The following is a 26,683-nucleotide window of genomic DNA, read 5'->3' as shown; positions in this document are numbered from 1 at the left end:
GAGAGTGCACTTCAAACAGTGTATTTCCCACAGAATTCAGGAACCACAGATTGGTATTTTTGTAAAATTTCTTTCCATTTCATTTGTGTTTGCTTCCTATAACTACAGCCATGTATTTGATCAACTGCCTTGGCACTACCCCTACTGATCTGTCCTAACCAAATGCTCCTTAGTTTCCAATGCAGGGACTGGAGTTCTGTATAGTATAGACAAAGTTCTCATGGATGAGTGTGCAAGCCTGTTTCTGGAATGTGCCATGAGGCTGCAGGTGGGGGGAGATGCTCAAATGCAATTAAATAAGTAAATCCACACCCACGGAAAACTAACACATGAGGACAAAGGGTTCTAGGCTAGCCCCTGTCTCCCCGAGGTGTGTGTTTTCTAGATGTACAAATATTATTAATACTTTTTAAAAAGAATAATTAAAAATAATTTAGTGATTGATATTCAACAAAATACTAGCACTTGCGCAACACTCCTTTCCCCTGTACATCATCCCCAAATCTGCTCTGGGAGGGTTGAGAGAACCCCTTGAAGAGACTTTGGGGGCGCACAGGGGCAGGAGAGGAGAACAACATTCCAATGCACAAGGAGAAATCCTTGTGCTGATGATGGAACACTCTCCTTAGCGCTACGCTGAATGCAATCTAATGAGCATTAGCATGGATGAGCATTTCATCATGAGAGCCCCACCCCTGCACCCTGAAACAGTGCAACCCCAAAGCAGGTTCACCTCCTCATGACTGGAAGTATGCACAGCACAAGGAAGGAATCAGGGGAAGGACTATAAGAAAGGGTATTTGTCTCTTTTGCTCAGCTGGTTGTCATGGCAGCCAGAGACTGATTGGAAATTCTAGGTTTGTAGACAGAAGCATCCAGTCTGGTAAGGGAAACCCAGTTGCTAGGCAACCCCAGGGACACACAGGCCAGTCAGCCAGGAGGCATGATATGGAGAAGGCTGGAACAAGGCTTCCAGGGGGTAGGGCCAAGACCCAGAATCTTTCACCGCAGCTCCTCAGCCTCCTCATGAATCAGCTTGACAGAAAGCAGAAGGGGCTGTGCAAAAGCTGGTGCCAGGTCACTAGGGGAGAATTGGCTGGAGTCACTCACAGACCCCTCCTGGCTGTGCTGCCCTGATGCCTCATTCACAAGAAGCTGGGGAATCCCTCCACTTCTTTCACTGGCAAGCCACTTTCTGCTAAAATGACCCTCTCTCCACACGCCCTTGTTGGGAAAGCTCTTGGCAAGCTGAGGCTCTTTTCCCCTAGGGGAAAAGCCTCATGTGCTCCCATTTTTGCATTAGCAACTGCACCTAGCTGTGTCCCAGCATCATGTGACGGGCCTGTGTACATCTACGGGGGATGGACGGGCATGGAATTTAGTTTGGGGCACAGAGCTAGCATGGATTAGCAGAATCAGGCAAATAAAAAATAACCAGAGAAGCAGATTTCTTTATGTTTTTCTGACGCAGAACAGTAGCAGATCTGCAAATGCGCCAAGGGGCGTAAGGGGCCACTTGGTCTTTAATGCTTCTTATAGATGGGTCCTACAGGTTAATACAGCTAATGTTACAGACTGCATGAACAGATATGGGCACCCAAAGCGAATTTCCCACGGCTGCTGTGCTAATGGCCCCCATTATATGTGCCGAAATCTACACAGAGTTATAGCCACACACTAAAACCTTCTGCAAGCCGGTGGGAGAGATGCTTATGGCCACAAAAAAGTACCTTCATTTTCTTGGCATGGAGCTTCTCCTCCTTGAGGTGCTCTCTGAGAATCTCCCGGTGGTTCACTTCTTGCTCCTGGGCAAATTCACCAAGGGTGTACCTGCGGACGGAGTTGTGGCGCTGCGCCATGCCCAAGGAGCTGCCCCCTTGGCTGGGCACGCTGGTAAATCCCTGGCGCCTTGCAAAATAGTACACCGTCACCTGGTCGAAGCGCACATTCTTCCTGCGCAACTGTTTCTGCCTTTTCAGGATGGAAGTTGCTGGGAGGAGAGAAAGAAGGGTGTGGATACAGCAAGTGCCGAGTATACCTTTGCTCCCTGGTCATGGGGGTTCCCAAAGTCCCACAAGGTCCCAACTGGCCCATCATTCACATAATAGGCACTTTACCACAGCAGCTTTCCAAACATGATGGAATCCCTGGGCACTATAGATCTGTAAATGTTCCCAAACCTGGTGCTCTCCAGATGTTTCCTACAATCATCACCAGCCCCAGGGCTAATGGGAACCGTATTTCAGCAACATCTGGAGGGCACCAGATTGGGGAAGACTGTCATGCACACAGACCATGAAGGGCACTGGTCAGGCCCACTGGACTAGATCAAGTGTGCAATCTGCAACATACTCAGTCTACCGTGGCTGTGCATTGCAGAGGAATGTCAGCTGTGGTGTAGAAGCTGTCATCTTGGGGTCATCTCACTGAGAAATCCCTGAGAAATCCACGGAAGGAAGCCATGGGTCCCCCAAAGCTGCTGTACTGCAATAGCACAGTTTAGTTGAATAAACGAGCAAGTTACAATAAACAAATGTGAGAGGGTGTTTTCCAATCTTAGCACTCTTTTATAAAAGCACCTTTCAGACAAGTAAACGAAGAGGAAGTCAGCATAGAATTCCTTTACTCAGAAGTTCTCTCTCCCTCACCCCCTATGGTTGCCAACCCCCAATTCTTGTCTCCTGAACCATCCCTTAAAACTCTGACTCCTCCCTTGAAGCAAACCACCTCTAAGAATAAGCCTCCCCACAAATGCACCAGAAAACAGCGACCCTGAAGTTAAGAAAAAGTATCTATCAGAGTAGCAGGACAGAATTTGACTCCCATCTGCGGTTAATTCTGAACAAAGCTCCTCTAACTACCACCCTTGTGGAGACAAACCCGGAGACTTAAGTTCTGGGGTAGAAGACTGTGCTCACTGAACAGTTCTCCTTAACATTATGAAAAAAGAGCAAAGTGAGGGCAAAAGTCAATGACTATATTCTGGACTGCACAACTCCTACGCTGGAGTACCTTAAAACTCCTTACGTAATTCATTTGTGCAAGGCCCAGTACAGGAAAAGCAGGCAGCACCCTGGATACATACTCCCTCAGGATCGTGTTGGGGACAAGAAACCTATTATGCATTCCAAACTGTTATTAAACCACCAGTCTCCCAAGACCCAACGATTGCAAGACGGTCGGTTTCATTTGGTTATATAAACAAGCTGATGGGAGTTTAGGAACGATGACTAGCCACAGGCCACACACAGCTGCCAAAGGCACAGGAAGGGTGCTGCTTTTGAAAAGGTTTCCAAAGGAGAAGTAGTTGCTTGGAGCCTCAAACCCACCACCCTCCACCTTGGGATGCTCATTTTTCTCAGGGTAGAAGTTTGATGCAACAACGAGGGCGCTGCTGATGAAGTAAGACTTCTATGGCTAAGTGCTAAATTAAAGGCAAGCAAATTATTTTGAAGATACCATCAAGCTGAAACAAAACCCCTGGGCAGGGTGTGCCACACATTCTGAAGAATGACGGGCCCAACCACTTACGTATGAAGCCGGTGGAGTTGGGTGGATTGACGCTGTCACAGCTGTCTGCGCTGTCGCTGTTAGAGATCTCATCATCAGAGTTGGAGATGGGCGATCCCACGTCCACCTCATCAAACTTCCTCTTGAGGCTGGCACTTGCGATTGCATCCATTTGTCCCTGGCTCGCATGGAGAGCCACAGAACAGAAAGGGGACTAGTGTCAACTGAAGATCTCCAACTCCAGGCCAATCTGTGGGGTGTACCGGGTACCTGGGAACATAACAAAGAGGGGAGGGGAGGGGATGGTTGGAATCAGCAACCACACAACTGAATCGCATACAGATTTCACAAAGCGCAGCACATGAACTCATACTAGTACCATAAATTCCTCAAGCTCTGCTCCCCTCCTGTTTCCCATTACTTTCCCTGTGCTGAGCTAAACAGCTTCTATAAAGAGCCGCCTTACATCATACCAGCTCCCAAGTATGCGCTGCAGACACAGTCCACTTTCCCTTCAGCTGTTTGTGCTGCTTCAAGCAGACCACCCACCCAAAGCCACCTACTACCTCCACTGGTTGCCCCCAGAGGCAGTTGGCATGCTGGGAAGGAAGGCATGAAGCAGCCTCAGCTCTAGCAGCTTCTTCATCCAGCACCAGTTCCACCCGCAAGCCGAATGGCATGGGACAGGTCTTCAGCAGACCAACCTGCGGCTCACTCTGCCCCTTCAGGCTGCCGTACTCCCTTCCATATGCCACAATAAATTCTGGAGAGATTGGGTATGTGCCTGCGCAGGGTGCTGACCCTTCCCTTCTGAGCGTGTTAAGCTTGTTTTACATGCATCAATATGCACAGTCATACATTACTGCCTGGTGCCAACAGAAAACATAAATTACAATGCCCTTTACTGGTGCACAAAGCATACCCAACAACACATTCTTTTGCACAAAAGAATGTGAGATGGGGTAACTCAGAGTTAAGAGTGGTTAAGGCAAAGCTAAGTGGCTCAGGTCTTCCTCACTAGGAAAACAATGCTCTGCGTACCTGGACTACTTTTGTGAGCTCCGTAGGAGGGATGGGGAAGCTGTGGCCCTCCAGACGTTGCTGGACTACAATTCCCAACATCCCTGACCTTGGCCATGCAGGCTGCAGCTGCTGGAAATTGGGGAGTTGCTGAACATTTGGAGGCTTTCCCACCTCTGCCTGACAGGGCACTCAATGGGACCAAAGTCTCTCCAGCTGATTACTCTTTTCACCCCAACACATCCTGCCACAAAACACACAACTTCCTTTTTGTAAGGTATTCAAGTGTTTTTCACCCACCCTGAGAAAGGTTAGTCCCTCCTGGCCTATGGGGCTCCCAAAAGAATTCTGCCAGCTCCACCTTTATAGCCTGCATACACCCGAGTTTCTACATCCGTCTACTATGCGCATGTTTCATACACATCATTTTGAGTGTTCTGCTCCCCCTGCCACTATCCCCCCCTTCTTTTTTAAAGGGAAGAATTCTAGACACTCTGCATCCAACCTATTCTTAGGTGCACAAAGCTGGACTACAAGCAGTCAGTATGAAACCCTTGCTATTTTGGTTATGGGTTTTCAAAAACAAACAAAAAAACCACACACTCACAGAGAGATGGAATTCTATGACCGACTGAAGCAACCGAGGGTTCTGAAGATACCATTTGCTTTCCTATTTCTGACCATGTTTACAAGTCAGACATGTGTGGTATGCATGCAGCTGGCTCCGAGTGGTTAAATCTGCTCTTGCCTTTTGTGCAGTTAGCAGACACCAAGGGAGCAAGAGTCATGTGTGCAGTCACATTCCGAGAGAAGGCAGACAGGAATCTTGAGCAAACTAAGCCTTACAGCACGACAGAAGCCAATTGGGAAATTGCAACCATTTTACCACACAATGCACGCAGGAATACATTTGTTTATGCCAATTATTCACGGAGGAAAGATACTTGGCTATTACACAATATAAATATCTGCATGAATATCTTTTTAATGTCATCACTGAATAACTACAAAAGTGCATGACCTTAGGTCAGGTCCATTTTGGCGTCATCTGGGATCTGCCTCAAATCGGGGCCAGCAACAGATGTTCCAGAGTCCAGACGAAGGTGCATCAGGATCCCAGCATTTGGCAGGGATGGGATAATCCTGCCCCAAGGCAGTCAGATCATAATCTCCAATAGCAAAAGACTAGGTTAAGCCTTTTGGAAGGAAGACTGTTCGCTTGCACTGCAGGGTGTAAGCGAACACAGCAGACCTGATGACCCAGTTCTGCGGGCCATGGCTCTCTCATTCAATGCAGCTCCTATGCCAATATCTTCTTATCCCTCCCCCACCCCACCCCCTGTTGCTACCCACAGTACTCTAGGAAGAGTCAGCCAATAGTCTTGCTGGTCTCACAGCAGTGTGGAAGCCACAGACAATGACAACAACATAAACACAATAGAAAATTCTGCCATCGCATGTTATTGACGGAAGGGCAGATGGATGTGAAACACATGCCTGCATCCCTCCAGCAAAGAGACACAAGAGACACACGCATTGGATGGAAGACCAGAAGGTAAGAGGAGATCTGGCATATGCAAGAGCATGGCTGCTGTTCAGTAAATGCCAGCAGGGTGGTGGCAAAGGTGTTTAGTATGGGAAATCATGACCCAGCAATTGTCCTAAGGACCATCCTTTGCCCTACCTATGTAACAAGGGAGGAAAAGAAAAAGTTCGGTCTTCAGAAAGCCAAAAGGGGCTCCACATTAGCGAAGTAGTATGCAGCCTCAACACTTTCCACTCTTGTGGTGAACGTGTTCACCCTTGGGGGACATTTTGAGACAGAAGTGGTACCTCCTTCTTGACTTTCCAGGAAGCTGTGCCAGATGCTGTGCCAGGGGTTGATCATTCTTACCTGAGAATGAAATGTGAATACCCGACAAACCCTAACAAAAGCACTCCCTGTTTTTGGTCAGACTTGCAGCACAAAGCAGATGCAATCTCTGCTATTACCTTCCCCTCTGCCATACACAATTTGCTGGCGAGGTTGCCCTTGCACAATCAAGCAACCAACTGCTCCTCTTAAGTACTCAAAGGTACCTCAGGTGTAACAAACTGCCTTTCACAACTCTATTTAAAGCACACACAAAACCCATGAGGTCTCAGATCCCACAAATTTAAAAGAAAACCCCTCAAACTAACTACTCATGGAAGACAAAGTGGTCACATGCAGTTTGAGCTAAAATGTACCAACTGTCCTATGCAGGAAATACAGACGGGTGCAATGGACTCTGTCAATACAGGGAATTGATATTCCTTGCTGATGCCAAGCTCTTTCCAATATTTAAGCCCAACCTTCTCCGATACTGAGCACATATCCAAAGAGGGGAAAGCTCTTGCTGGAATTTTAGGTGACTTTCCAATTTTCTCCCCACCTTTTTTTTTTGTTTTTTGTTTTTTGTTTTTTTGTTTCATTGAAAATCCCAAGGGCTTTCTAGGTATACAAACCACCAAACAGCACCTCAGATTCTATCCTATTTGTGAATTAGAAACAAATAAATAAGGCAGAAAAGGACAGAATATAGTCTCCCCAGTGGCAGAATCATGAACACACTCCAAGGTCTCCTTTTAGACAGATATTAGAAGCTTGACTCTTCCACTCTTGTCCTTTATGCTTTAAGCCCTGAATGGCTTACTAGAGAGGGGAGTGGAACAAACTCTCCTTATTACAGGGAGCTGCTAGACTTGTGCCCTCCCACATAGGTCTGTCCCCTCCTACCCATCACAAAAGCTGCTTGCTTTGCAACCAAAAAAAGGGGGGGGCAGACCAGGGAGCCTCCAAATGCTACCAGAGCTCTTGTCCCTGCATTGAGGTATGGCATAAAACCATGCAGACGCAAACATTACTGTTAGGGGGATGGGGGCAGGCTTTGTGTGCTGCAAACATGCTCTGCAAGTCCTGATTTAGCATTAGGCTCTATTTAAAAAACATGAAGCACTGCCATTATTTTCTCCGCATCCTGGATTTTGCCAGATAGCATAGCTTTATGCAGAAACGTGATGGGGGGGGGGCTCTGTAGGCCATGCAATGCCTTTTCCCAGTAGGAGGAAGCTAGCAGCAGCCAGAGGCAAAAGACAATGAGACCTATTAGACCAACACTCAGGCAGCCTTTGAGCTAGGAGAGCATCTGGGTTACATTACAGAGAGGGGGAGAGAAAGGGGGGTGCCAGGTGGCTCTTTTTCCCCCAAAGCATATCCTTTACACCAAGGCTGCTCTTGACAGGGTAACAGCTAATAGCTGGTACTGATGAGTGCCTCTCTTGGAGGTTAGCTTGTGGTTGTCAGTTGGCAGAGGGCCTGTTTGAAAGCCAGAAGAAAAATCAATTAATTAGGGGCAAAGGGCTCTGCCTTCCTGTAGAAGCTCCTTTGCTAAAAATCTAAGCGGCAGAACCCAGGACAAAGTCTAATCTCCATCACCTTAGCTCAGGGATAAGGAAACTGTGCCCCACCCATCAGATACTGCTGGACTCCAACTCCCATCAGCCCCAGCTAGCATGGCCAATGGCCAGGGATGATGGGAACTGCAGTTCAGCAATGTCTGGAGGACCAAAAGGCTCCACACCCCTGCCTTAGCTACACCAGCACCAAAACAAATCCCAATTTCTGTGGCAGGAGAGGGAGACAAGAGAAAGGAGAGGTGTCACTGCACTTCATAGCTGAAGGACAAAGTAGAAGAAGTCTCAAACTCAGTAACTGTAGTACCTTATTTATGTATTTGTTATTATCCCACCTTTTTCTTCTAGGAGCTCAGGGCAGCATACATGGTCCTCCACATATAATACCCCCAACAACCCTATGAGGTAGGTAGTGACTGGCTCAAGTCATCCAGTGAGCTTCATCGTCAAGCAGGGATTTGAACCCGGGTCTGCCAGGTCCTAGTGCAGAACTCAAACCACTACACCACACTGGCTTTCCATGTGTTACTCCCCTGCCCATTGCCATCTCAAAACACACATGCACACACTGTATTTTACCTCTAATTTTTAGTCCCCCCCCCAATGTTTCAGAACATCTTCCTTACATTCCCCCAAAACCAACTGAACCATTTAGTCCAGGCATGGCCAAACTTCAACTTCCAGATGTTTTGGGACTACAACTCCCATCATCACTAGCTAACAGGACCAGTGCTCAGGAATGATGGGAATTGTAGTTCCCAAACATCTGGAGGGCCGAGTTTGGCCATACCTGGTTTAGTCTGTGTCATTTGAAAGACTCAGGCTGGGTGGCACGCATGCACAGAGCAAAAGAGACAAAATCTTAACAGAACGCACTCTACAGCAGCTTAGTGCCCCAATACCCAAATGCCCAGTACTTTTACACCATTTAAAAGAGGGGGAAAAACCTGTATAGAGAAAGAAGGGAGGGAGGAAGCTCAAATCACGCTGACAATTCTTTTTCCTATCTCCACTTTCATGCAACAAGACATTCATTATAAAACAATGACCTTTACTCCACTAGGAGACAGAAGATCTCCATGAGCACAGGCCTGTCGTTTGCTGTTGCCCCCTGCATTTCTAAGAGAGAAATAACATTTTTTTAAACCGCCTTTTCTCCCCACGAAATGCAAAAGCTAGAGGCAGGGCCGAGGGGAAGCATGAAAGAAAGGCTCTGCCCTCTTTAAAAGACAGGCGCACATGTTGATGGGAAGCACGAAGGGTGGGTGCTGGGCGGATTTTTAACCATCCTCTGTAATAATAAAAGGCGCTAGTAAGTGTCGGAGAGGTTTCTCAACCTTCACAGCCGGAATCTGATGGGAAAGCAGGCCCAAAGACAAAGGGAACACAATAAAAGCCTTGCCAAAAGCTGAAACTGCATCCTCTGAAGTCACAGCTGAGAAAGTGCCACTCAACACCTCTCCCCGCAAACCCCGCTTTCCTAAAATAGAACACAAGAACCAGGAAGCCTCTATGTTAAAGTTTGTTGGAGGGAGGGGGAAACAACCCCTGAATTCTCTATTGTGGTTGCCCCCCCCCCCAGAATAGGCCTCTGCTTCTGATGCAAGCCCACCACCACCCACCCACCCAGCCCTGCCCAGCCCAGTCCGCTTCTTCCTTGCACTTGTCTGTTCCCATCAATGTCCTAGCAACCGTTCCCATGGCAACAAAGCTGAACAAATGGGCTTGAAAGAAACATGCCAGCCAGCTGTGGCAGACGGCAGCAAGAAGATCCCAACTGCGTGGCTCAGCTTCTCGGGGAGCAAAAAAAGAAGAGAGAGTTCTTCATGCTGCTAACAAAACGCGAGCAGAGTCATCCGATTCACTCGCGCAGTGTGCCCCACTCCCCACCTGGGAGCCTTCCTCTCCTTTCCCCAAAGGCCTCGCCCCCCTGCACCTCAAAAAACGGTTTCCAAAAGGTAGGATGAAATAAGACCAATCCAAATCAGCTGAGGCACAGGGAGTAAAAAGCCAAGCACACAGTTCCACTTTGCAAGCCACCAACTCACTACCTGCCACTGCGGTCCCCACCCTTATAATAATAATAATAATAATTTATTATTTGTACCCCGCCCATCTGGCTGGGTTTCCCCAGCCACTCTGGGCGGCTTCCATAAAAACCAAAAATACACTAAAATATCACAGATTAAAAACTTCCCTGAACAGGGCTGCCTTAATATGTTTTCTGAATGTCAGGTAGTTATTTATCGCTTTGACATCTGATGGGAGGGCGTTCCACAGGGCGGGTGCCACTACCGAGAAGGCCCTCTGCCTGGTTCCCTGTAGCTTTGCTTCTCGCAATGAGGGAACCGCCAGAAGGCCCTCAGCGCTGGACCTCAGCGTCTGGGCAGAACCCTTAGGCAGCACACCCAACCCTAGTTTTATATGCAAAAGAACTGAGGCAGCATTCAGTTTTGGGAGGATCTGGCTCTGCATGCAAGTGCCGCAGCAGCCAAGCCAAATCCCAAGGTGTTTACTGGTTGCCCTTGGGTGTTGGATGCAAATCTACAGGTGAGGGAGAAGGCTTCTGGACCTGCCTACTTTTCCTGAGCTAGGCCAGACGCCACGGAGCTGGTGCGTTTCTGCACATTTCTGCCTTGGCACACGCAACACAAGGGTGCTATAAAAATGGTGCTTTTGGGGTGAGGTGGGGAGGAACAACACTGCCACTTCCAGTTGTCCCTTCCACTGAAATAGGGTCTTGGTTCAGAAGCGGCACATGTGACTTGCCAGAAGAACTTTAAATCACACAAGAAGCCCTGTTGATTCAGGCCCATCTAGGCCAGCCTCCTGTTCAGACCCTGGACCACCAGATGCCTGTCTATGAGAAGGCCACAAGCAGAACATAAGCTCCACAGCACCTGTGCTAACTGCAGCTCCCAGTACCAGGCATTCAGAGGCACAATCCTGCCGTGTGCTTCATGAATGTGCCTAATCCTCTTTAATAACAATACAGTGGTACCTTGGGTTAAGTACTTAATTCATTCCGGAGGTCCGTACTTAACCTGAAACTGTTCTTAACCTGAAGCACCACTTTAGCCAATGGAGTCTCCTGCTGCTGCCGTGCAGCCGGAGCACAATTTCTGTACTCATCCTGAAACAAAGTTCTTAACCTGAAGCACTATTTCTGGGTTAGCAGAGTCTGTAACCTGAAGCGTATGTAACCTAAGGTACCACTGTAATAATAAATTTTATTTATACCCCGCCCTCCCCGGCCAGAGCCGGGCTCAGGGCAGCTAACACCAGTAAAATTTACAGTAAAAACATAATAGGGAGGGGGGGGGAACCCAATTTAAAATACAGGTTAAAATGCAAGTTAAAATGCGGCCTCATTTTAAAAGTAGCCTATAGATCACATAAAGGGAGGGAAAATAAGGGTCAGACTGAGTCCAAACCAAAGGCCAGGCGGAACAGCTCTGTCTTGCAGGCCCTGCGGAAAGAAATCAGATCCCACAGGGCCCTGGTCTCACGAGACAGAGCGTTCCACCAGGCCGGAGCCAGTGTTGAAAAAGCCCTGGCCCTGGTTGAGGCTAATCTAACTTCCTTAGGGCCCGGGACCACTAGGGTGTTGCTATTTATGGACCTTGAGGCTCTCCGTGGGGCATAAAGGGAGAGGCGGTCTCTGCCTCTTCTATGCCACACGTCACAGGATGCCCTTTCCCCATACAGTTCTGGCACCTCTTCCCTGTCTCCCCTTCTCACACAGGGTTTGCTCTCCCTTCTCCCAGATATCTTCCCCATCCCATCACTCAAGCAATTAACAAGTGGGAAGGGAGACAGCGCACAGATAGCACTTGCATGCTTCAAGGAAGCTACTTAGCTAATTGAGTGCCCAGCCTGAATAATGAGAGATCTTATTAAATGAAAAAAATTGAGACAAGAACTGTCACACTCAACTTTCTCCTTCTCCCTCTGTGGGCAACCTTCTTTCGGTACGTAAAACTCATTATAGCTGGTAGGAAGGCAATTTGGAACACAGTGATGATACATCTGTGCCTTTTAAGATTTCTCAACAGATTTGTTAAGCGCAGGGAGCAGGTTGCTGTCGATTTCTTTCAAGGCTTGGAGGGACCATTGCGGCAGACGAGCCCAATAGGCAACAGCATGGATTGAACCAATTCATGGAGGTTAAGACTTGCCAATGGCTACTCGGCACAATGGCTCTACTACCACTGTATCCAAGTACCAGTAGCTGGGAATCACAAATGGGGAAAGTGCTGATGCTTTCAGACTTCCCATAGGCACCTGGCTGGCCACTGGGAAAACAAGATGCAGGATTATGTGGGCCTTTGGCCTGATCCAGCAGGGCTCTGACATTCTTATGGCAGAGTTTCAGAATGACTGCTTTGGAGTAACAATTTTGTAGAACCACCTTTTCTACTCAGCAGGTGAGGGACGCGGGTGGCACTGTAGGTTAAACCACAGAGCCTAGGGCTTGCCGATCAGAAGGTCGGCGGTTCGAATCCCTGCAACGGGGTGAGCTCCTGTTGCTCGGTCCCTGCTCTTGCCAACCTAGCAGTTCGAAAGCATGTCAAAGTGCAAGTAGATGAATAGGTACCACTCCGGCGGGAAGGTAAATGGCGTTTCCGTGCGCTGCTCTGGTTCGCCAGAAGTGGCTTAGTCATGCTGGCCACATGACCCGGAAGCTGTATGCTGGCTCCCTCGGCCAGTAAAGCGAGATGAGCACCGCAAGCCCAGAACTGGTCACGACTGGACCTAATGGTCAGGGGTCCCTTTACCTTTCTACTCAGCAGGTGAATCTAGTTTTCCTTAAATATCCTTTAGGGAAGTTGATGTGAATCCATCTTACTGATTCCCACAATTAAGTTTTAAGTAACCCAAAATGTGAGATGGCTGCCTCTGGTTTCTGGGTTGGTTCTGCTCAGCAACATCAAATTATGTTCAGTGGATAAGGGTCCCCACGTTCCAAGGAAGACTGTATTACATGCAGGGCAATTTTTCAGCCAGAACTCAATGGAGCTCAGCAGGTCTCAGGTGGGCACCATTGCTATTCAAAGAGAACAAGGGAGAAGTTCGTGGTGAGGTCCAGCACCTCCTTTTCTAGAAAAATAGCACTGATTATACTGCAACGTACCCTGCAAAGGAAAGTTTTTCTACCAAGCTCTTTGAGATTAGCCACGTTCACTAGACATGCCAAACCATGGCTTAGAAACCAAATGCTTTGGTTCCCAAGGAAGAGATCACAGATGATCTGATCCTCCTTGAGATTTTTAGGTAATTATTATTATTATTATTAATAATAATAATAATAATAATAATAATAATAATTTATTACTTACCGTATTTTTCGCTCTATAGGACACACTTTCCCCCCTCCAAAAATTAAGGGGAAATGTGTGTCCTATGGAGCGAATGCAGGCTCCTTGGCTTCAGCGATAGCAACGCGGAGCGCTCCCTGCATGCTCCGGAGGCTTCGCGTTGCTTTCGCTGAAGCCTGGAGAGCGAGAGGGGTCGGTGCGCCCTGAAGCCTCCAGAACACAGCGGGAGGTCCCGCTGTACTCTGGAGGCTTCAGGTTCCTTTTGCTGAAGCCAGGAGAGCAAGAGTCTCCTGGCTTCAGGAGAGGGAGAGCTGCGCAGCACCCCTTCAGCCAAGTGGGAAGAGAAATGGAAGGGGCTCCGTTTCTCCTGCCGCTTCGTTGAAGGGGCGCTGAGCAGAGAGGGGGAGAATTTTCTTTTCTTGTTCTCCCCCTCTAAAACAAGGTGCGTCCTATGGTCGGGTGCGTCCTATAGAGCGAAAAATACGGCATACCCCGCCAATCTGGCCAGGCCTCCCCAGCCACTCAGGTCAGTATGGTGCAGCAGCTAAGCAAAGTTTCAGAATATCACCTGAACCCAGGCTCATGGTTAAGGTCTCCCCTCCTTGTCCATGACCAAGGTTTGTCCTATGGCTACAGGCTGTGGTTAAGGAAGAGGGACCTTAACCATGATTCCAGGTTTGGGTGACAGGCTCAGCCAAAGCTTGGCTTAGCTGCTGACCTGAGAAGCCCAAGGAGGAGCAATGCAGGTGTGAACATGTTTGCGTGGTTGTGGTAAGCCATATTGTGGCTTATTGTGATGTGCAAACTAGGTCATTAGGAAGTCAAGAACCAACCTGACTATTGATGTTTGCCATTCTATTTTGTGAAGAGCACACACAGAGAAAAGACTTGAGCACCTTGCCAAGACTGACGGTAGAACTCAGAAGAGCTACCAAATGTTAGGGATGCCAGGAGTCTCAACTGAATGATCTTCCCCCCTGAACCACCCAGACTGCAGCAACATGATCTTCCCCCCTGAACCACCCAGACTGCAGCAACATGAATCCTGCAAGGGTCTGCACATAAGGGAGAAATGTTTCAAAGGGCAGGAGGAGAATCAGCTGCTTCTCATTATGACAAGGAATTCCAAACATGTTGAGGGTAACCCTGTGGTGTTGCAGGGGCAGGGGGGAAGCGCTGATGGAAAGGACAGAAGTGAACTGTGGGAGTCCTCCAGTGAAACACATCAGCGGATCAGGCACAAAGGAGGCAACAAGAATGAGATATGGGAGTTGGGGGTGGGGGAGAGAAAGAATCTACCAGGGAAGTTAATTTGTTTAGGGAGTAGGGAGGAATTTGAGAAGCAGGGGTCAGAGAGGGGAAGGCAACTTCAAAAGACAATGCCAAACCAACCTGAAAGGAACTTTCTAGCCTGCTTGCTCTCCCTCCAGGTCTATAGGGAATGCTGGCTGTCCACCTTTCCCATTCAAGGCAGAGCTACGTACAGGAAAGCCAGTCTCATTCATCCATTAGACCCACAAGACTAAGGGTTTGACAGGGTTATATGGTCACCATTGGCTACAGAAGGCCTTCTTGTATACCTGGAATAACTATATAAATGAATCATGATCGTTTATGTAGCACTGGGACATGTCCAGAGAAAGGCAAAAGAAATGATTTGAGGGGGGAGTGCCCTGGAGGCCATATATGTAACGAAGTTGAAGGATCTGCATATTTTTAGGCTGCAGGCGAGACAAATAAGAGACAGTACAATAGCAGCCTTCAAATATTTGAAGGGTTGTCACACAGACGATGGAGAAAATTTGTTTTCTGTTGCTACCACAGGTAGGACCCAAGCTCCTAACTGCGAGAAAGGGAATTTTGACTTATAAAAATTATGAAGAGCCTCCTGATGGTACAAGTTGCTCAGGTTTAGATTAGGTATCTGAGTTTCTAACACTGGTCAGCCTGGGTAAGTTTTTAAAACACCCCTTTCTCCACCTTCTGGACTACGAAACTCATTCACACAGGAAAATCTATGGACTCAAACAAATTTGTGACCAGGACAGATGAGGCATCCCTTGCCTTCTTTCATTAACAAACCACTTTAAAATCAGTCTAGCATTTAAAAAATTTTTTTTTACGGACTTTGGTTACTGCTATTCCATTAAAACTCACATCATTGGCTCTGCACGTCCGTTTTAGGGCAGAACAGAACGCAGACGGCACACGCTGCTGCAACTCACCTTTGTCACATTAGTAGTCCTTATGTCAATTCATTAGTGATGTGGGTGGAGAGCTGCCAGAATGCAGGTTTACATCACCCTCAAGGATTTCCTACCAGCACGAGTTATGTGTAAACTGAAACAGTCTGGGCTGAGCAACAGATGTGCCAACTGGTCTACCTCAATGGAACTATTTGCTATTGGGCACCTGAGAAGGTTCCCTTTGTTTACAAGAAATCCTGGCAGCACATGTGGGCCCCTGCACTTTACAAGCATGCTGAGAGAAGGTATCCCATTCATACACTATTTCCACTCTGCTGTGTGCCACTTAGCGCACTTGTACTATGGCTGAACTCACCCTTGCCAGCAAATGTGCCATTAGTTTTGCTGCTGCTCCACGGAAATTTTTGAAGCTATATTTTAAAAATGAAGACAGCCAGCGCAGAAACACTGCAGCCAGAGTGTCATGATCCTTCCTCTCAGGCACTGGTGATGACTGGCATGTGCGAGCAAGTGGGTCCTCACAGAACTAACTACACAGATACAACTGGCATAACCTTGTTAGCTCACAAATTCAGCAGCAAAGCATTGGGTTACAGAAATAAAGTGATGATCCAACACGTGAGAAGTAGCCCTGAAAATCAGAATGGGAAAAAAGCGGGGGGGGGGGGGCGCTAAAAGGCATCTTGCTTAAAATCTACCTTCTTCCCAAACCCTCTGCAAATCAGCTTACATGTGTGGAAAAAAGCACCACTATGCTACAACTGGGCTGGATGAATCATACAGCTGAGCTGGATGAATCCGAAGCCGGAATTAAGATTGCCGGAAGAAATATCAACAACCTCAGATATGCAGATGACACAACCTTGATGGCAGAAAGTGAGGAGGAATTAAAGAACCTTTTATTGAAGGTGAAAGAGGAGAGCGCAAAATATGGTCTGAAGCTCAACATCAAAAAAACAAAGATCATGGCCACTGGTCCCATCACCTCCTGGCAAATAGAAGGGGAAGAAATGGAGGCAGTAAGAGATTTTACTTTCTTGGGCTCCATGATCACTGCAGATGGTGACAGCAGTCACGAAATTAAAAGACGCCTGCTTCTTGGGAGAAAAGCAATGACAAACCTAGACAGCATCTTAAAAAGCAGACATCACCTTGCCAACAAAGGTCCGTATAGTAAAAGCTATGGTTTTTACTACATCCCAGTAGTGATGTATGGAAGTGAGAGCTGGACCATAAAGAAGGCTGATCGCCAAAGAATTGATGCTTTTGAATTATGGTGCTGGAGGAGACTCTTGAGAGTCCCATGGACTGCAAGAAGATCAAACGTATCCATTCTTAAGGAAATCAGCCCTGAGTGCTCACTGGAAGGACAGACCGTGAAGCTGAGGCTCCAGTACTTTGGCCACCTCATGAGAAGAGAAGACTCCCTGGAAAAGACCCTGATGTTGGGAAAGATGGAGGGCACAAGGAGAAGGGGGCGACAGAGGACGAGATGGTGGGACAGTGTTCTCGAAGCTACAAACATGAGTCTGACCAAACTGCAGGAGGCAGCGGAAGACAGAAATGCCTGGCGTGCTCTGGTCCATGGGGTCACGAAGAGTCGGACACGACTAAACGACTAAACAACAACAACAACATGCTACAACCTGCATGCTTGATGAACGGCAAACTTCTTGCCAGCCCCAAATTAATTTACGTATAGATTTATTAATTGAATTCTCTGCAAAAAGTGACTGAAGTGAAATATAAAGCATTAAACAAAACATGCAAGAAACTTTGTGATCCTCCCCCTACCTCATAACTTCTCTTGCAATGGTATGCAAGTAGGCAGACTTCCAACCCCGGTGACATCTCACACACAATGCAGCAAACAAGAAAGAGATTCAAGCAGTTAAGTACCACTGGCCAAGTGCTGGCAGAGAAATGCATGTAGGAGTAGCCCTATCACATAATTGAGGCAGTCAAACAAGGAGCTTAAACCACTGACTACAGTCAAAAGGGGGAGAGAAAGAGAAGTGGGGGGGTGTGAGGCCAATACTCCTACTTGGAGCCTTTTAATTACCGACCCCAACCCCATCTGAAGACAGGAACTGGCACAAGCTTGGACCCAACGTGGGGTTACTGGGAGGGAGCAGTGAGCTGCTTTTATACCCTCTAGCTCAGCCTTTGCCAATCTGGTTTTGAACTACAGCTCCCATCTGCCCTGCTGCCCTAGAACACTATTTCACCCAGAGAAGCAAGAGATCCTGCTCTCTAGGTGTGGATGCTACTGAACACCTCTGCCATGGTAAAGGAGCCAGGACAGTCAAGAGAAAGCCAATCTCAGATTACTTCAGGGATGAATTTATGTGTATTGAAAATGCCTGCAAGGGCTGTTTTTCCTCGTAGACCATGCTTACATTGGGGGGGGGGGGGATTGCTGCTCTCTGACCTCCACCACAAAAGAGTCCTTAAGTTTGTGGTCGTTTTTATTTCAATTGACGCTGTTCTGTATACCTTTGAAAGTAGTACACAGATTTCATCCTTCACACTCAATTGACCGAAATGAGAACCGGTCTGTGTGTATGTGTGTGTGTGTCTTTTCAGTTCAGCACTCTTTACTCTTTCCTAAGTCTGCCTTGGTACTTTAACAGCTCAATGACTCTTTGTGATTACATTCAAGAGTCTCCTACCTCCTTTTATTCCCCTACGTCAGGGTTAGGGAACCTGTGGTGTTCTCGATATGGCTGGACTCTAACTCCCATCAGCTGCAGCTAGCCTGGCCAATGATGACGGGAGTTCTCGACCAGGAACATCCAAGAGATCCACAGGATCCCCATCCCTGCCCTACACACACTCTGCTCCACAGAATGCACTTTTCGCTTTGCACCTTTCTCTCACGCCAGACTTTGCAACTTGAACACTATTCTCTACCTCGCTCTCTTCCTTCCACAAAACAGGCTGTCAAGCTTTACTCTGCTACCAACCCAAACTCCCCATCTCCATCACTGCTCCCCACCCCAGTTACACTTCACACACAGCTCAAACATCCCCTCTGCCTTGTTGAAACATGTGTCTGCTTAGCAGTTTCATCAGATGCTGGTTTCAGTACTATGGCGGAAGAATGGGAAAGCATCCCATAACGGAAAGTGCCAATTTGCAGAGACTACACATTGCCAGAGCCAATATCAAACCAATCGCCAATACAGTGGTGCCTTGCAAGACGAACGCCTCGCAAAACGAAAAACTCACAAGACGAAAGAGTTTTCCGTTTTTGAGTCGTTCCGCAAGACGAATTTCCCTATGGGCTTGCTTCGCAAGAAGAAAGCCCATAGGGAAATCTCCGGGGACCTCTTTAAAATGCTGGCGGTGGGGAGCAAAGCCTTTCGCCTGCCTCCGGCCTTCAGAAGAGGTCCAGGAAGGCCGGCGGGGGCCGAAAGGCTTTGCTCCCCACCGCCAGCATTTTAAAAGCGGTCCGGGATAGCAGGGAAGTGCGCTGCGCTTTCCAGCTATCCCGGACCGCTTTTAAAATGCTGGCGGTGGGGAGCAAAGCCTTTCGCCCCCCTCCGGCCTTCAGAAGAGGTCCTGGACCTCTTCTGAAGGCCGGCGGGGGGCCAAAAGTCTTTGCTCCCCCCCGCCTGCCTTCCCGGGATAGCGGAGAAGCCCTGCGCGTTTCTCCGCTATCCCGGACGGCTTTTGAAGGCAGGGGGGGGGGAAGCAAAGACTTTCGCCCACCGCCGGCCTTCAGAAGACCTCCGCTGTCCCGGGGGCTTTTAAAATGCTGGAGGTCAGCAGCGAAGGCTTCGCTGCCGCCCGCCAGCATTTTAAGATCGCCCCGGGACAGCGGAGAAGTCTCCGCTGTCTCGGGGGCTTTTAAAATGCTGGGGGTCGGCAGCAAAGCCCTCCTGTCCCCGGAGCTTGCGGGGCGGGAGGTGGGGAGAAGGGCTTTTCTTACCACCGCCAGCCTTCAGAAAAGCCTTCTGAAGGCTGGGGGTGGGAAGAAAAGCCCTTGTTCCCCCCCCCCCCAGCCTTCAGAAGAGGTCGGGGGACAGACTGTCCCTGGAGCTGGTCTGAAGGCGGTTTCCATAGGAACGCATTGATTGATTTTCAATGCATTCCTATGGGAAACCGTGCTTCGCAAGACAAAAAACTTGCGAAACGAATTAATTTCGTCTTGCGAGGCACCACTGTATGTCTTCTCGACTGCCCAAGCATCCAGCCAGAGGAAACCAATGTAGCCTCAGCACTTTCAGCATGCGAACTACAGGGTTTGGCAGCATTTTAGGCTGGATTCAAAATAATTGCTAGTCTTCCCAATCACCTATATTCATGGTAGAGCATCTGCTTTCTATGCAGAAGATCCCTTGATCCTTGGCATCTCAAGGTAGGGCTAGGAAGAGGACCTGGTGCTGTAGCCCTGGAGAGCCATTGCGTGCGAGGGTAGACAATACTGCGCTAGCTGGATCAAGGGTCTGACTCAGTATGAAGAAGTTTCCTATGCCTGCAGGAAGCACTCAACAATCCCCCTTAGTAATTGGTTGCAATTCAGGTTTCAAACCTTCATCCCCAGAGGAAACTCATTCCAGTTGCAAGTGTTCCTGGCAACATCTTGCTATTTTCTCCATTTTCTTATCAGTTCTCTCCCATTCCCAGGGCCCATCTTAGAACATCTGCGAAATCGTCACTGCTTAGCTTCCCAGAAATACAAGCTTTAATAACCAGCCTGATGTGTAATGCCAGACTACAAAAGCAAAGAAGGCAAAATGAAAAGGTGTGGGTCTTCCAGAAAGCACACCCCAAAATCACAAGGCTGCAACATATTCAAAGCCTTCCTTCCATAGCTGGCTGAATTGGTCCCAGTTCAGAACTGGATTGTCAGGGCTTGTCACCTATTGGGGCCTGGCACAGATGCAACTCTGTCCAGCCTCTAAGCTATGATGGAAAGAAAAAGCAGCAGCCCTGCTCAGGTTCACCCACACCGCCAGTGCTCCCCTCCCTTTCACAGTTTTGGAACTATGGTTAAAAGCACTATGCAAACCTGCTTCCAATCATGGTTTGGCCCCAAGTACTGTTAGCAAACACGCAAACACACACACACACACACACACACACACACACACATGCAGAAGCAAATCTGAAGATAGTTAACTGTGAAACTGAGAAGGGGAAGGGGGAAGTCTGTCTAACACACAAGAGGCAAGTCCCGTGTATATCTCCACCAACCTTTAAAAACACTTTTTTATTATTATGGGTAAGGGGTTGATTGTTTCCTCCTTCCCTTCCCTTTAAGGAAGGTTTCATGAGCTGTAGTTGGCAATGTCAAGGCTTCCATCACAGTGATTATCATTCTGCAAACTCCGAGACGTATTTTAAAAGTCATTTTGTCAAGATAAGATGATCTCCATTTTAAAATAACTCTCGGTCTAAAATCCTCCTTCTAAGCTCGGGATATAAGACAGGAGACTCTCTAGATATAGTCTTGTGATTGGCATATTGCAATTTCTTTTCCTAATACCAGTATTCGGTTTTTAAAAGGAAGCTCCTTTTAGAAGGAAGCATTTGTGAACAAAGCCGACACAGAGTGCTCGCACACAGGCCGTTCTCCATGTAATGCAATGCTGTATTGTCTTCCAGAGTTTGAAGGCAACCTGAAACAGAGACAGGAAAGTGCAAGCTTCCTGCCATGACCTTAATTTCACTGGAAGAGCAATTCCAGCAAATGCTGACATTGGAACGTACTGAAATCATGGTGCTACCTACTATCTCATAGTAAACTGTCACAGCAGACTGACAGACAAAGGGATACAAGGCTCACCTATTGGGACTCTCTCTACTAAAGGGAGGCAGAGAGAGACAAGAGAGATGGAATTAAAAAAAGGAAACACCCCACCAAGAGATGACACGAGTGGGGGCGGGGCGGAGCTGCCCCCTCTAAATCAAGTAAATCAATTCAAAATACAGTGGTGCCCCGCAAGACGAATGCCTCGCAAGACGAAAAACCCGCAAGACGAAAGGGTTTTCCGTTTTTTGAGGCGCTTCGCAAGACGAATTTCCCTATGGGCTTGCTTCGCAAGAAGAAAGCCCATAGGGAAATCTCCGGGGACCTCTTTAAAATGCTGGCGGTGGGGAGCAAAGCCTTTCCCCCCCCTCCGGCCTTCAGAAGAGGTCCAGGAAGGCCGGCGGGGGCCGAAAGGCTTTGCTCCCCACCGCCAGCATTTTAAAAGCGGTCCGGGATAGCAGGGAAGCGCTTCCCGCTATCCCGGACGGCTTTTGAAGGCAGGCGGCGGGGGGGAGCAAAGACTTTCGCCCCCCACCGGCCTTCAGAAGAGGTCCAGGACCTCTTCTGAAGGCCGGCGGGGGGCAAAAGTCTTTGCTCCCCCCTGCCTGCCTTCCCGGGAGAGCGGAGAAACGCAGCGCTTTCTCCGCTTTCCCAGACGGCTTTTGAAGGCAGGCGGCGGGGGGGGGGAGCAAAGACTTTCGCCCCCCACCGGCCTTCAGAAGAGGTCCTGGACCTCTTCTGAAGGCTGGCGGGGGGCGAAAGTCTTTGCTCCCCCCCCGCCTACCTTCCCGGGGGCTTTGAAATCGCCCCGGGACAGCGGAGAATCTTAAAATGCTGGTGGGCGGCAGCGCTGCCGCCCGCCAGCATTTTAAAAAACCCCGGGACAGCGGAGAAGTCCTCTGCTGTCCCAGGGTTTTTTTAAAATGCTGGGGGTGGGAAGAAAAGCCCTTGTCCCCCCCCCCAGCCTTCAGAATAGGTCGGGGGACAGACTGTCCCCGGACCTGGACTGAAGGCGGTTTCCTTAGGAACGCATTGATTGATTTTCAATGCATTCCTATGGGAAACCGTGCTTCGCAAGACGAAAAACTCGCAAGACAAAAAAACTTGCGGAACGAATTAATTTCGTCTTGCGAGGCACCACTGTACTTAACTGAGGTTCTGCACCCCACCCCACCATAAATCCTGGCTACGCTCATGAGATGACAATTTACAAAAATAAGGCTCCAAATACATGGTTCTTGCCCAAATTTGTAAGATTGGATGCCAGTCATATCTCAGGTTACAGACGCTTCAGGTTTTGTTTTTTTGGGTTGCGGACCGCCGAAACCCGGAAGTACCGGAACGGGTTATTTCCGGGTTTCGGCGGTCGCGCATGCGCAGACACGGTAAATTGCGCTTTGTGCAGAAGCGCCGAATAGCAACCCATGCGTGCACAGACGTGCCGCTGCGGGTTGCGGACATGCACCCCGCACGGATCACGTTCGCAACCCGAGCATCCACTGTAAATCAAAAACTAGTGGGAACCGAAGGCCCTCATCCACAAGGGAGGCTGCCCACTGTGTCTCTGCATGATTCATTCTAGACTTGCCCAATGAAGTGTAAAGGGAGGGGCCAGAGGTGGGTGCCAAAGTGGGGCATCCGAGTGCCCTGTGGTGCTCACATGAACCCCGGGAAGCCCAGCTTTAGCCAGTCAACTGCAATAGGTGAGCCAACACTGACGGCAGGGAGCCTTTGCCCCCTTCCTCACACCAAAAAGCCCATGAGCGAGGGGAGCAGCCAGGGACGACAACATGGCCCCATCTGCAGGCCTGGGGCTCCCACTAGCACAAACTCCCTCTGTATTGCTGCAAAAAGCTCATGCTATTTTGGGACTCTACAGAAGTAAATCAAAGACACATCTTTTTTTGAAAAATTAAGAACCGTCAATTATCAAAGAAAGCTGGCGTGAGCCTCAGAAATAAGGGAGTGTACATATCTTCTTTCTTAAATTGCATTTTTCTTGTCGGCGGCAGGGGGTGGGGTGGAGAATCAGACTGTTTGTGATCTCATACCCTTCTGCAATAGAATAACCTCTGCAATAGAATAACCTCATCAAGAATTCCCTGAGTGTCCAATTTCACAAAGTTACCACATATACAGCAGGCGTGATGGTGCCCAGAATGACATGGCACCATCACTGCAGAGAGAAGCAAACTGCACTAGTATTGAGTGATGTCATCCGAAGATGCCAAGGAACGTAGAGGCTCTGCAAGTACCCCATACTTACTGCTCTCCTGCCAGAAAAACAAACAAAGATGGGGAATATCCCAAAGCAACACCACTATAATGTTCCCATTGCAAACTACTGTAGGGTCAGTAGTGTGGATCGTGCTCCGTACAAGGCAATTAAATACTGACCGGAACACAGATACCCTACAGAATAAATTGAACAAGCCATTATTTTTGAGGGACAGGTCTGGTCAGGTTGCTTTGAGCACAGAGCTATCCTGTTGTCTATGGGTGGAATCCAAAATAAGCTTTTGGCCAGACCCAGTACCAACACTGAACACACACCCAGTGGACCACACAAGCTCTTGTCAAGGCACCAAGGGCTCTGCCAAACAAAGAGCTCCTTTTTCAAATGTGTACGCTAGGATTTGGAACCAACTTCCAAGAATGTCACAAGAGGGGATGTCGCCGCACTTTGAATAGGGGAAAAAGAGCAATAAATAACATGCTCTGCACATATCTACAAATTTCCAAAGAAATAAACTAGGAGGAGGGAGTAGCAAAAATGATAAGCAACTGCAAGTGTGACCCTACACAGCTAGGTTCAGGTGGTCATGCAGGTTTAAGAAGCTGAGATAGCCTTATGCTGAGATAGCACCTACTCTCCTCCCTCTTCCAGGATTTAAAAGCAACATCAAACCATGGGTTTGTTCCAAAGGTGGTAACCATGCTTCAAGAGGACGTTACTGTTAACTGGAGACTGCATGCAACAAGGCTCACTTACCTCTCAGCCCATTTGCCTGAGCCCAGTCAATGTGTTTTGCTGCACTATAAACCAATTAAGTCATTCAGATAACAAGACACAGCTTCTAAGCGACAACATCGGATCGCCCTGTCACCATACTCCAGAGAATAGGTTAATCACATAGGTTAAATAACGTTTGTGAGCTGAACCTACAACTGAGATCAGAGGACAATCACGACCACAGTCTTATTGCAACTAGTTTAAGCGTGCACTGCTTAGGAAACCAGTTGGACAAGGGCATGGGAGCACAGAGTTCAAACCCCAGGTAAAACATGGGCCAGCTGCTCTCTCTCAGCCTAACCTAAGGGAGCTGTGATTGAAAAAAAAAAAAGAGAGAGAGAGAGAGAGAGAAGGGAGAACCATACACACCCTTTCTTGAGAGCTTTGGAAGAAAGGCAGGAATGAATCTTGATTTTGTGTTCCATTAGTAATAATTTTATTGATAACTATATTGCATTTAGAGAGATTTTTCTGGTTAACCCATCTACAATTTTTCCCTCAATATTTATTTTTAATTGCATCATGTCTGTTGGCCTGATGCTTCTCCTCTATTTCAGAGGGGTTCAAAGGTCAGACATATTTTTAATAGGGTTAACTTGTCTTTAGTCCTTTTTCAGAGTTTAAAATTCCCCAGGTGCCAGGCACATTTTGCGACTGGCGCAGATCCAACTGCGACCATGTGGAGATTTATGGATGGCAGAGTGGCAACTGACATCTCCATCTGGCTGGCTCCTCCAGCTTTCATAAGCAGGTCAGCAGAAGAGCTTATTTATTGCATTATATCCCATCTTTTCCTCCAAGGATGACATGGTTCACCTCCCTCAATCAATCAATCAATCAATCAATCCCTACAATGACCCTGTGAGGTAGATGGGCTGCATCAATAGGAGTATAGCATCTAGATCAAGGGAAGTAATAGTGCCACTGTATTCTGCTCTGGTCAGACCTCACGTGGAGTACTGTGTCCAGTTCTGGGCACCACAGTTCAAGAAGGACACTGACAAACTGGAACGTGTCCAGAGGAAGGCAACCAAAATGGTCAAAGGCCTGGAAACGATGCCTTATGAGGAACGGCTAAAGGAGCTGGGCATGTTTAGCCTGGAGAAGAGGAGGTTAAGGGGTGATATGATAGCCATGTTCAAATATATAGAAGGATGTCACATAGAGGAGGGAGGAAGGTTGTTTTCTGCTGCTCCAGAGAAGCGGACACGGAGCAATGGTTCCAAACTACAAGAAAGAAGATTCCACCTAAACATTAGGAAGAACTTCCTGACAGTAAGAGCTGTTCGACAGTGGAATTTGCTGCCAAGGAGTGTGGTCGAGTCTCCTTCTTTGGAGGTCTTTAAGCAGAGGCTTGACAACCATATGTCAGGAGTGCTCTGATGGAGCTTCCTGCTTGGCAGGGGGTTGGACTCAATGGCCCTTGGGGGTCTCTTCCAACTCTACGATCCTATGATTAAGAGGCTGTGACTGGCCCAAGGTCACCCAGTCAGCTTCATGACTGAGTGGGGATTTGAACCCTGATCTCCCAGGTCCTAGTCTGACCCTCTAACCACTACACCACACTGTCTTCTTAAGAGTGCTTCTGCTATGGTGCAACTATATAAATTAAGTAGCTAAATAAATATGGGGAAAGCAAAATGTCACTTAGATAAGGATCTGCTATATTTTCCTTGAAGCTTGAATTTGTTTTATTCTGGCTTGTTTTATTTAATGTTTTAATGTGTTATAAACAGCTTTGAGATTTCCCCCCTTTATAATATAAAATGACATAGACATGAAATTAATAATAATAATAGTAATAATGTTTCAGGGAGGGAAAATGGCACATAGGCCAAATTGTGGTGACCATAATTTAGGATTATGATGCCATTTGGCAATTAACTTATATATCTTTGTTTCCAACACTGTTTGCACTTCTTGAACTAGTCAGAATCAGCCTGTTCTGTAACTGAGGATGACAGACAACTCAGACCATTCATTTGGCAGCAATGGAACATGCTGTCGAATAAATCAGGAGCAGATTACTGCTCATCCATGTAAAAAAGTGGCTTCTTTATTTCATATCACTGGGGTAAGAATACTATGTTTGAATTTGCTCTCAAGTGCAGATATGCTAGATGAGAGCTTTGTTTTTAGCAAGTGTGAAATGCACCATCCTAAACAATTACAGAAGAATTCTGCCTCAGTTATGTTTCTTTGTGGCCTCTTCTATGTTCTCACCATAATTCAGACTTTTCATACATCAGACTCTGAAAGATAACCTTCTTGAAAAGTCATTATGACATCACTTGTTCTGAGGCAAAGAAGACACGTCTTTGATTCAACTCCAAGGCAAGCTGTTCCCTCATCTACTCTAGGACCGTTTTACTGGGCCTAACACCACCTTCCAAACTATCACATAATCATTCTCATGTATCCT

General features: G+C 47.8%; 1 protein-coding gene and 1 long non-coding RNA gene across 2 annotated transcripts in view; one reads left to right on the top strand and one right to left on the bottom strand.

Annotated features, from left to right (window-relative positions):
• Positions 1–26,683, top strand: part of LOC309332473 — a 192,459-nt gene that overhangs the window by 37,882 nt on the left and 127,894 nt on the right. The gene's annotated exons all lie outside the window — the stretch shown is intronic.
• The window catches only part of CSRNP2 (cysteine and serine rich nuclear protein 2), a 37,474-nt gene that overhangs the window by 6,368 nt on the left and 4,423 nt on the right, over positions 1–26,683 (bottom strand). The window contains exons 2-3 of the mRNA XM_081844680.1: positions 3,532–3,780; positions 1,731–1,990 (exon numbers count right to left, since the gene is read on the bottom strand). Coding sequence (XP_081700806.1) covers positions 1,731–1,990; positions 3,532–3,682 — 411 coding nt within the window. The 5' untranslated portion in view covers positions 3,683–3,780. The remainder of the gene's footprint in view (positions 1–1,730; positions 1,991–3,531; positions 3,781–26,683) is intronic.

Source organism: Podarcis erhardii (genome assembly GCF_964252035.2).
Source record: "Podarcis erhardii genome assembly, chromosome: 2".
NCBI classification, from domain to species: domain Eukaryota; kingdom Metazoa; phylum Chordata; class Lepidosauria; order Squamata; family Lacertidae; genus Podarcis; species Podarcis erhardii.
The sequence above is the reverse complement of the archived record's forward strand: the minus strand, read 5'-3'. Positions and strand labels throughout refer to the sequence as shown.